The following is a 12,186-nucleotide window of genomic DNA, read 5'->3' as shown; positions in this document are numbered from 1 at the left end:
CCAACTCAGAAAGTGAAACAGTGTTATTGTACAATAAAGCATTAAAAGATTTTTATTGTCGAAGTCGTATAATTGGATGAACGAAAGTATATTGGTTAATATTGTTTTGCCATGCGATTGCGATCAGTATGCCACATAGTACGTGGCATAGCGCGATCGCACGGTAAAATACGCACACACACACTCGCACTCTAACATTTAGTTATTTATATATTTCATATTCATATTGGTTCCGTTCTACAGTGATTTATGAGCAGATAGTATTTAGTTTATTATTAGTTTATATATTATGATTATATGTACACGTTAGTGTTATTTGAGGTTCAGGTTATAGAAAATGTGCCATGTCTGGTATCATTTTAATCCTCTATTCATCAGCAGTTGTCCGGTTCATTCGCCGAAGAGATCGCACATTGCATACTCTAGTTAGCGATGTTAGGGAAATAAATGTCTAAAGTGATACTGACTGTAATATGTAAATAGACTGGTTTCTGGGTGGGAGAATCATCTGGAATGTTGACCCTCACCCTTGGAGGGGGTTGTTTGAACTAGCCTATGACCTGTTTACATTGGACCCTCCTGAAGCCTGAACCTATAGAAGCAAGCCACGTCATCTGCATTGTTCTCTCTGTAACACTGAGTGTATATAATACAGCTCTAGCTGGTATTAGCCAAGTCTTCTCTGACCACAGTATTCTGGAGTGAAGTACTGTAAGCAGGTGCCAGTGGAGCGCAGCTTAGCGAGCGCATGCGGGAGCGATATGTATGTATCTTTTGGTATTGGCTGTACTGTAATTAGAATTATGTATTGAACTGCTAAATTTGCATGTGCTAAAATAAATTACTTTGTGCTTTGGAAACACAACACAATCGCTTAGACAATGCTTATTTGAAAACGATAGAATTACTTTAATATTATGTTTAAAAAAAAGTCTTTGTTGATTGGAGACCCATTTCACATCAAAACACAAAAGATATCCTTTTACATAAAAAATTTGTACAATCTACATACCTTTCCAATCCTCTTTAATCAGTGATGACCATGTAGGTGCCTCTTCAGCTTGATTAGAAGATGTAACAGTAACATTATAAGATGCTCCAGATATGCTTGAATTAAACCAATTGACTTTTGTCTGGTGGCGTACTGTTGCATAAGGGCATGGGAGCAAGGTAAAGCTGATGTCATACTTCATATCGCCTTGCTCTTCAGTACTAGGCTGTAAATATGAAATTACGCAAATGTATTCATGGATTAGTGTCCATAACCACTATCAGTAATACTCAATACCTGTCATTAAACAGTTTATACATGTGTTGGTGCAAATGCACATCACCAGGCAAAGGGATCTATATTGTACATTAGCTAATACTCAAATTGAGTCTGTATTGTGCGCTAGGAGAATAGGGTCTGTATTGTACAGTGGTCCCATGATTTGACTCTGGCAAAAACCCAAGTTTAGACTTGGGGTTTTGCCAGATAAGAGAAATGTTCTATAAATTGATTGTATATTTTAGGTAAGGTAGCAATAAAGATAAGGGGCCTGATGTATGTTTGGATGCAACCTGCACACAACTTCCATTTTAAAAAAGAGCACAGAACTTGTGTATAGTTCCGACCGTATTCAAATCCAAGCAGATCTCAAGATACGTTTCAATTTGAATCTGGTAAGTATGCTGAATCTGGTAAGACAGTGCAGGATATAGACATGCATATGTGCAATATAAAGTCCCATCAGAACGCATTAAAAAAAACAAAAAATGTTATAAAATATTTTAACTACTCATAATACTATATAGTTTTTAATACAAAGATGGTGCCGTGACAGTCATCACTATCAGCCATCACTTACACCTACTCTGTAGCTGGTGCAAATTATACGGCTAAAAAAAATGTACTCTAGAGAAACCCAGGACCTGAATCATCCTCATCTGATTTGGAACGCCCTAGGCAAACTCTTACTGTACAATGCCTACGTTCATCCACTCCTTCACATCCCCATTCTACCCTACAAGTTGCGGAAAGTCATAAAAGTGTCATTTGCACTTGGACATGAATTGCATATAATTGGAGTAAGGTCTGTTTCTGAGCATGTGCAGAGCTATTTCATGCTAGATACAGCATCATGAATCAGGCCCAAAATCTTTTAAAATTGTTCACATCTAATTATTGTACAGATGGGTATTCATATAAAGCTTGCAATGTGTAGATATTTTACATACTAGAACAACCTGTTTAACACATTGCAGCATTCATTAGTTTTACACAAGTTTCGATCCCTTGAAAAATGTAAAACATCAGTTTAAATATACAGTATGTTCATTAGCTATCATAAGAATATAGTTATATACCAAGAACACAGCTATATGACATAGAAGTTACAACAAAAAGTTAGTAATGCCTGAAAAAAGTTTTGCTCACTGCAAAAACATTCCATTCATGCATTTCAAAAATTAGAAGGAACATTGCCGCCCAGCCTCTATTATTTATTATTTCAAAGATAATGTTATTAACAGCTCCGGCTACTGATCATCCCCGAACACGCACTTAAAACAATTCCTTCTTTTAGATTTCTAGGTAGCTGACAGCCTTATCAGGTTCCGACCCTGCACTGAACTCTGATTCGTTGTCAAAATTCAGTGCACGGTATGAAACAACACTATCAGCCAGCAGGCTGAAGGCTGCTCTGGTGGGACCCCGGAGGGTCGGTAAGAACAGCTTTTACTTCAAAAGGATCATCATGTTATACTTGGCACCAGATCAGACTAAGCACATTATACTTAGAAAGAGACATGAGTCCCCAAATTTTACTTGATATCATATATAACTCTTTGGGCTAGATTTACTAAGCTGCAGGTTTGAAAAAGTGGGGATGTTGCCTATAGCAACCAATCAGATTCTAGCTTTCACTTATTTAGTACCTTCTACAAAATGATAGCTAGAATCTGATTGGTTGCTATAGGCAACATCCCCACTTTTTCAAACCCGCAGCTTAGTAATAGCCCTTTGTGTAGTTTGCACCAGATATGACTCTACATATTGTAATTGGCACCAGACATGTCTCAAAATATTATACACCAGGTATGGCTGGACCAGCATATACAGATTAAGTGAAAGGAATGTGTGTTTTACTGTTCGATTTCTGATGTAGAAATACCATACATGGCGAAGGAAATGAATGCACCAGATAAACAGTAGCAGATCTCAACAAATTCTTAACGTAGCTCTTTCTTCAATAGTGTTTGATGCCTATAGTTTATTTTATGTGAAGCCATGTCCTACCATTTATTCTAACACTGTGTGAATTGCTTTGAGTTGCTGCATGTGAAGTAAGAGTTGCCTTGCATGGTTCCCAACTGTGGTCTGTAAAGCTGTCCCATTTACCTGGCTTAAAACCCCATAAAATGTATGCATTGCTGGATAGTTAGATAGATAGCAACTAAATTTGTTGCTATCTATCTAAGAAATTTGAGTGAACTATCTTCACCACAATCCTAGTTAAATTGTTCCACACCATTTTCCTGGCATCCGCCAAACTCAAACTGGTCCATCAGACTGCCAGATGGTGAAGCATGATTTTTCACTCCAAAGAACACACTTCTACTGCTCCAAAGTCCAATGGCAGTGTGCTTTACACCACTCCATGTCTATGTTTGGCATTGCGGAATGTAATCTGAGACTTGCGTGTGGCTTCACAGCAATGGAAAGATGTTTTTTTTTTTGTGTGGCCTAACTCTTCGTGGCTGAGCTGTTGCTCCTAGATGTTTCCACTTCAGCACTTTTGTTGTGGACAGGAGCAACTTTAGCAGGGCAGAAATTTGACAAACTGACTTGTTGCAAGATGGCACCTTATGACAGTGCCACATTGAAAGTCACTGATCTCTTCAGTATGACTCATTTTACTGTAATGTTTGACTATGGAAATTGCATGGGTCTATGCTTAATGGTGTGCATCTATTTGCACAGGGTTTGGTTGAAATGGCCAAACACACTAATTAGAAACGGTGTCCACATACTTTTGGCCATGTAGTGTAGACTGGCATCTAGAAATAAACACTAACAAAGTCATACTAACCAATACATAAAAGCACTAACATGCAAATATAGTAAGAGAGACGATAGAACACTACCTAACAACAAACAAATGAATATCAAATCTTGTGTGTTTGCTTTTGTGAGCAGTGCAAGATAGATTTATAGTTGTATAGATTCTACTGTATAATAAAAGCCATACCAACTCACACGTACCTTCCACTTTAATTTGATGTTTCTCATACCAGTGTTGTCTAATTTCCCATGTACGTAACTTGGCTCCAAGGTATAACCAATATCTGAAAAAGTTCAGCGATGTTGAACTCAGAGCTGATGATTACCAGGCATTATAATCTGTTAGTTAGCATTGGACAGCAAAATAGTCAAACAAGCTAAAAAAGTCCCAATGTTTGACACACTGTGGGATACACACTTAGCGGTTACATGGTAAACAGGTTTCACCTGCCAACAGAAATCTTCTCTGTGTCATTGGTTACAGTAATGAGGTTGATTTTCCTACAGGTAAATTCAGAGTTCACTATATTGTATAGTGAACTCTAATTTGCTAAAATTCCATATCGGAAATCAAACCTTATCTCTGTAACCAATGATGGCATTAAAGCTTCATGTTTTCATATTAACTGCATTGCTACGTGAGCACTGTCTGAGCATGTGGCTGTGTGATGGCATATGGTGAGTGTGAATGGTGGTATGATGGGTGCTTTATGTTGACCTAATTAGGCTATACAGTGTCATTATTTGGATATATGGTGGTATGTACCTGTATATTGGGGGGAGGGCAATGTTATATTATGCTAGATATGTAACTGAATATGATGGTCATTGAGACTGTATATTGTGGCATGGCAGTTTTCCATCAAAATTAGCAATCCACAAAGATTTATCATTATTAATCTAATGAGGCCACCAATTTACTTATTTTTTCCCCCATGATTTCATAAATAAATAGGACATGGTGGTTAGGTTCATAACCATTTTCCTTATTTGGAATCTTCAAGGAAATATGGACGCGATATTCCAGCTTTACTAAACTTTCTAAACTAAAATTAAAAATATTTGGAACCCTAGTTTAAGTATGTAGTTCTAGTGCAGGGATGGTTTGAGCCCTCCAGCTTCACAAGCTAATGGGGAGATTATCAAAAAAGGGACACCCCTTATAGCAATTGGGTGGCTAAGGATATTAAAGGAAATGTACTACATTGTAGTATGCCATATATTTTATGAATCATTGCCCTAGGTTGTCAGTTCCTATTTGAAAAGGAATCCATTCAAATCAATAGTCTTAAACACTCCACTACTTAAAATCACATTTGTGGATTGTGTTTTAGTTGTTGAGCATAATCAATTTAAATAACTGAAGCCAAGGCGGGCTGGCCCGGGGGGCAGGGGGGCATGTGTCCCCTGGGCCAGTCAGAAAAAGTGTGTTTTGGGCCGGTCCCCCTCCCGCTCAGTGATAGGCCAAGCATTCTGCCTATCACTGAGAATTCTTCTGTCACATGGGATGCGCACCATGTGATTGGTGCCGTCCCATGTCGGAAGAATGAGAAGTGCAGAGCGCGCGGCGCGGATGGAGAAAGGTAAGTGCGGTGGGGGGCTATATTAATAGTGTGTGTGTGAGGGGCATATATACTGTGTGTGTGTGAGAGGAGCATATATATTGTCTGTGTGCGTTAGGGGCGTATATGCTGTGTGTGTGTGTGTGTGTGGCATATATACTGTCTGTGTGTGTGAGCAGCATATATACTGTCTGTGTGTGTGAGGAGCATATATACTGTCTGTGTGTGTGTGTGAGGAGCATATATACTGTCTGTGTGGCATATATACTGTCTGTGTGTGTGAGGAGCATATGTACTGTCTGTGTGTTTGAGGAGCATATATACTGTCTGTGTGTGTGAGGAGCATATGTACTGTCTGTGTGTTTGAGGAGCATATATACTGTCTGTGTGTGTGAGGAGCATATGTACTGTCTGTGTGTTTGAGGAGCATATATACTGTCTGTTTGTGTGAGGAGCATATATACTGTCTGTGTGTGTGTGTGTGTGTGTGTGTGTGTGGCATATATACTGTCTGTGTGTGTGAGGAGCATATATACTGTCTGTGTGTGTGTGAGGAGCATATATACTGTCTGTGTGTGTCAGGAGCATATATACTGTCTGTGTGTTTAAGGAACATATATACTGTCTGTGTGTGAGGAGCATATATACTGTCTGTGTGTGTGTGAGGAGCAGGGCCGGATTAAGGGAATGGAAGCCTCTGGGCTAAGGGGGCCTCCATTCCCCTGTGAGGGTTCCCCCCCGGTGAGCCGAGCCGCCCCCATGGCACTTACCTCCTTCTCTTCACTGCAGTCCTTCTCCGGCGCGCTGTATTCTCTTTACTGAGGAGAGCTCGTGAGAGTGAGACTCACGAGATCTCCTCAGTAAGGAGACTACAGCACGCCGGGGAAGGACTGCAGTGAAAGTGCTCAGCAGCATTGATCGTGCTGGGGGCGCCCCTGCCCCCGACCGATCAATACTGCTGCTGAGCACTTAAAAGGGCCCCCTGGATGCCCGAGGCCCCTGGGCTGTAGCCCAGTTAGCCCTATGGTTAATCCGGCCCTGAGGAGCATATATACTGTCTGTCTGTGTGTGTGTGTGTGAGTGACATATATACTGTCTGTGTGTGTGAGGAGCATATATACTGTCTGTGTGTGTGTGAGGGGCATATATACTGTCTGTGTGTGTGTGTGTGAGAGGCATATATACTGTGTGTGCATGTGAGGGGCATATATACTGTGTGTGTGTGTGTGTGTGAGGGGCCAGTGTATTGTGTGTGTGTGTGTGTGTATTGCTATTTTATTTGTGTTGATGATGCGGCAATTTAATTTAATAGTGGCTATGAGGTTAAGATGGTGTGATTGGACCTTTAATTTATTGCTGGGGTGGTTTGTGATCTATTAATTGAATTTAGCGCTGTTTGGGGAAAATTAGGTCTATTTATTTAAAGTGATTATGAATTATTTAATGCCTGGTATGGTTGTGGGAAATGGTTATATTTATTAAATGTAAATGCTATTTAATTTATTGCTGGGGCTGTTTGGAGGGAGGAAAATAGGTTTATTTATTAAATGGGAATACTATTAAATTTAATGTCAGGGTTAGTTGGAGGGAAATAGGTCTATTTATCAAATAGTAAGTAATATGGAAGGAGTAGTCCCCTATGGCACAAAAAATAAATAAAAAATTCAAAAATAAAAAGCAATAATAAATGATAAAACCAGAGGTGTAGTAATGGTAACAATGGAAGTGCGTGACAATAGGTATGAAGCTCAACGAGCGTTTCCTTGACAAATGGTCTCAGAGTGAAATGCTGAATAAATTATAGTATGATATAATCAGCATTTATTTCTCAGTGTATTCAAACAATAGCTCAGCAGGTACCTTGCTGAGAGTATTCCATAGCAATGGTAACATACATTTAGATAACCCGTGAGGTTATATATAATAAACATAAAAGTCATCCATATTAGAGGATTACCACAGTCAAGGAAAAAAGTGGACTACCTGGTACTCTGGTAGGAATACAAGGATGTGTCAAATGTCCAAAGAGATAATGTCTCTTAGTAGCCTTAGGAAGGGTGGATCCGAAATATAGCATGGGCATCCATAGCCGATCCAATGGAGCAGATGCGCTCAATCCAGCAATAAAGTTTGTAATAGGCAAATAGAGGACTTACCCTGAGGAGCCCATTCTTGCCGTTATTAGGGCCGGGGGGTAGGCCGGCCACCCCCCTGATGCAATATATTCTGTTTTCAATGACGCGGCCGCATCGCGTGTCATGTGATGCAGCCGCCTGTGTGCCCCCCGGGCTTCCCTCTCCAAGCCCGCGCCTGATTAAGTAACACTAAAATAGCCTCTTTTTATATAGATAAATATATATTGTACCAAAAACCACCCTTTAAGGATGGGCCGCAACTTATGGGCCAGTGCGGTGTGCTTGCCCCCCCGGGCCAAAGTCTGCCAGCCCTTCCCTGACTGAAGCCCTAAAGATGTTTTACAAAACCGCAACTGCATTTGTAAAGTGCTTTTAAACTACTTTGTCATGATAGAATATGAAACCCTGAACTTCTTTTGATAAGGAGGGAATCAATAAATGCGCACAAAGCACCTATATAAGAAATTATTTTCACACATCCAACTTGCTTTATTTATTATTTGTATTCTGCTCCATTGTTATTTCACCACTTTAATAGTTTGTGGGGCTCCTAGTGGAGTCTTGTAATGGCAATGTTGCTATTGCAGCAGCCATTCAAGCTATGATGTTGACATGTGAAGTGATGTGGTGTTGAAATGTAAAATTCTCCTGTGGCTGGAAAATTATCTGTTATGGGGGGTTGAGCTCACCTGCAGGTACAAACACTGAGTCACTCCATTCACTCCATACACCTTCTTCATACTTCTGTCGGATCTGAATGTGGTGCCCTTTATGACCATCAAGTACCAAGGTGCAAGATTCTGTGGAAAGTCAATTTTTATATTGTAAATTGACACTTAATTTTATTTTTGGCATACTTTAGAGATAAGAACAATATATATATTTTTCCAAAGTATCTTGCACAATGCAAGAATATAACATATATATCATTTGCAAAGTTAGGGAAATTGAAAAAGACAAAAGTCTGTCAAGTTCAACCATTTATACATGTTGATTCAGAGGAATCTAAAACAAACCACCAGATATATGCCAGATTAATCTCACAGACCTCATGAAGTCCTTTCCTGAATAAGTCGGCATAGTTGCTTAATTTGCTCATTATAACTATTAATACTAATACATCTAAGACATCCAATCAATTTTTAAATCCACATCCACATTTATTGTTACTTCCACAGTGAGAAATCGCTTTCTATACTGTGAAAACATTATGGCATTTGGGGCCCCTTGTCATCTGTAGAGGATTGGGTGTGAAGGGCTTGCTGGACAAGAAAATATCTGCAGACAGTCAGTAGGTTGTCTCTAATGCACCTTTTCTCCCCAAAGAAAAGAACCCCAGTTTTTAATTTTATCATTTTATTGATAAGACCCAACTCTTTCAAGTTTTTCTATGTATTTCTTGTACATAGGTTTATTTACTATACAGGTAGTACAAGTTACCAAGTGCTAAAAGCATTACTTTATATTTTTCTACATTGAACCAGGGGCAAACTCAGGATTTGTAAAGAAGGGTTTCCCATAATACTTAATACTTAACATAATACTTAGGTAAATTTGAAAAATTTGGATCTAAGTGTTCTGCATAAAATTTCAAACTCTCTACCATAAACAAACAAACCAGAGTAGAATGAATTGACACAGTTGTTACCCAAGCTCTATTTTCTATTTTTAGAGCAGCGGTTCCCAAAGTGTGCACCGCAGCACCCAGGGGTGCCGCGGCGCTGTCACTGGGGTGCCGCGACCAGCCAGAGGGAAAAGAAAAAAACCCAAAACCTTACCAATCCGCGCGGCGCCGGGACCCAGCATCCTCCTCTCTCCTGCAGTGAGCCCAACAATCAGTGACAAGCAGCGGGAGAGGAGGATGATGCTGGGTCCCGATGCCGCGCGGATTGGTAAGTTTTTTTCTTTTTCCTCTGGCTGGTCGTGGCCGCTGCTTTAACCCTTTCATGCACTATGAAGTTTTTTTGTATTATATGTGATGTGCCGCACTGCAGAATAATGCTTAAAAATGTAGTACAGGTCCCTTCTTAAGACCAAACTTTAAATTCCAATTTAAAGAGAAACCATTGGGCTGCCATTTCTGGCACTGAATGAACACTTGCACTGTCTGTGTTTTGCGCAGCCCGGATTGGTAAGCTTTTTTTATTTATTTTTTAATTTTTCCTTTGGCTGGCTGCGGCGGAGGGGGGGCAGTGTGGCGGAGGGGGGGGCAGAGTGAGAGAGGAGCATAGAGAAAGGGCCAGAGACTGTGAGAGAGAGAGAGAGTGGCAGAGTGAGAGGGGAGCAGAGTGAGAGACGGTGGCAGAGAGAGAGGGACAGAGAGGCAGAGGCAGAGTGAGAGGGGCAGAGTGAAAGTGGCAGAGAGAGTGGCAAAGTGAGAGGGGGCAGTGGGGACAGCGTGAAAGGGGGCAGAGTGAGAGAGGGCCGCTGAGAGGGGGCAGTGTGAGAGAGGGCAGAGGGGCAGAGTGAGAGGAGGCAGCATGAGAGAGGGCAGAGGGGCAGCGTGAGAGAGGGCAGAGTGAGAGGGCAGAGGGGCAGCATGAGAGAGGGCAGAGTGAGAGGGCAGAAGGGGCAGCGTGAGAGAGGGCAGAGTGAGAGGGCAGAAAGGGCACCGTGAGAGAGGACAGAAGGGGCAGCGTGAGAGAAGGCAGAGAGGCAGCGTGAGAGGGGCAGAAGGGCAGCGTGAGAGAGGGCAGAGGGGCAGCGTGAGAGGAGGCAGAGGGGCAGCGTGAGAGAGGGCAGAGGGGCAGCGTGAGAGAGGGCAGAGGGGCAGCGTGAGAGAGGGCAGACGGGGCAGCGTGAGAGAGGGCAGACGGGGCAGCGTGAGAGAGGGCAGAAGGGGCAGCATGAGAGAGGGCAGACGGGGCAGCGTGAGAGGGCAGAGTGAGAGGGCAGATGGGGCAGCGTGAGAGGGCAGAGCCAGAGGAGGCAGCGTGAGAGAGGACAGAGTGAGAGGATGCGTGAGAGGGCAGAGTGAGAGGAGGCAGCATGAGAGGGCAGAGTGAGCGGAGGCAGCGTGAGAGGGCAGAGTGAGAGGGCAGACGGGGCAGCGTGAGAGAGGGCAGATGGGGCAGTGTGAGAGGGGGCAGCGTGACTGGATGCAGAGGGGGCAGAGTGTGTGGAAATGAAGGAGGTCACAGTGTGAGTTAGTTGTCAATTATTCTTTGACTGAAATATAATTGAAAAAAATATATAAAAATATTTGTTCCTTGGATCTATGCGCATTATTTTTGCATACAACTAAATAAGTATTTCTGTCCTGACCTAAATACTTAATACGTTTTTTTGACCCAACTACTTCTAAAACAGGACTGCTCAGTAATTATTTTGGAGGGGTGCCTTGAAAAAATTATGGAGACTCTAAGGGTGCAGCGAACTGCAAAAGTTTGGGAACCACTGTTTTAGACTATAAAATTGAATCTACAAAAGATGTGCAGACTGTCATTCACAAAAGCAGAACTCATACACATTGAATCGCTTCACATCTGAGCGTGGGAGGAGATGCTAAGATATGCTATGTGGAAGGTAAACATGCGTGATAAGGGCACTCGGCAATCAGGTGGCGGACCTCTTTACAGAAGTGTACAATTTTTGGAATTTTGGAACAATGCCGCCACATATGTGGGATATATGGGACAGAGTGCCTTCTGCTCCACATCCTGGCCAATAGGAACTGGAAGTATTGGGGTATATGGCTCCAAGCCTTTATGGTACCATCGGAAAAGGAATTTATATGAACTTCCCTTGAATTGTGTACAAATGGAGCTTTCAGCGACCCCTTCAAGTATTCGGGACCAATCCTTAGGGTTGAGAGATTCACCCATGTCTTATTCCTATTTACGCTCATGTAGCTCCTTGGTCAGTTGGACATGCTCAATGAAAAGATAGTTAAAAGTTGAGATGAGGCCACAGGAGAAGGATCTACCAAGGCAAAAAGCTTCTAGCATGGAAGGGAGATGTGGATTCCTGCATTTGATATTATTGTGAGAAAAATGACAGATCTGTAAATACTGATAGAAAGCCGATGATGTTAGTCCAATGCGATTCCGGAGTCCAGAGAACTTGGGGAAGGAATTTGTAGGCACAATGTCATGGAAAAATTGAATGCTGTGAGTCGACCAGCATTTAAAGGTGCAGGGGACAAGTCCTGGAGAAAATTCGGGTTATTCCAAAGAGGGGACATACGAGGTGTGTGTGTTAAATAATGAGACTGATTAAATAACTCACCTTTATTCCTTGGTATTACAAATTTAATGTGTGTCCCCTCCAATATACTCTCCATTTGCACTAATACATCGCTGTAGTCTTGTTTTCCACTGGTCGAAGGCATGGAGCAAATCAATTTCTGTCACTTGTTTCAACATATCTGCCGTTTTCTTCTTCACAGCATTAACTGACTCAAAATGTGTCCCTTTAAGCACTGATTTAACTTTTGGGAAAAATA

At 41.7% G+C, this 12,186-nt stretch overlaps 1 protein-coding gene across 2 annotated transcripts in view; it reads right to left on the bottom strand.

The window, feature by feature from the left end:
• The window catches only part of IL12RB1 (interleukin 12 receptor subunit beta 1), an 86,707-nt gene that overhangs the window by 46,852 nt on the left and 27,669 nt on the right, over positions 1-12,186 (bottom strand). For both annotated transcript variants that reach the window (XM_075204703.1, XM_075204704.1), the window contains exons 6-8: positions 8,432-8,542; positions 4,247-4,329; positions 1,013-1,217 (exon numbers count right to left, since the gene is read on the bottom strand). In XM_075204703.1, coding sequence (XP_075060804.1) covers positions 1,013-1,217; positions 4,247-4,329; positions 8,432-8,542 — 399 coding nt within the window. The remainder of the gene's footprint in view (positions 1-1,012; positions 1,218-4,246; positions 4,330-8,431; positions 8,543-12,186) is intronic.

The sequence above is a fragment of the Mixophyes fleayi genome, chromosome 1, assembly GCF_038048845.1.
Source record: "Mixophyes fleayi isolate aMixFle1 chromosome 1, aMixFle1.hap1, whole genome shotgun sequence".
Classification (NCBI taxonomy): Eukaryota; Metazoa; Chordata; class Amphibia; order Anura; family Limnodynastidae; genus Mixophyes; species Mixophyes fleayi.
This window is presented reverse-complemented; position numbering and strand designations above follow the sequence as displayed.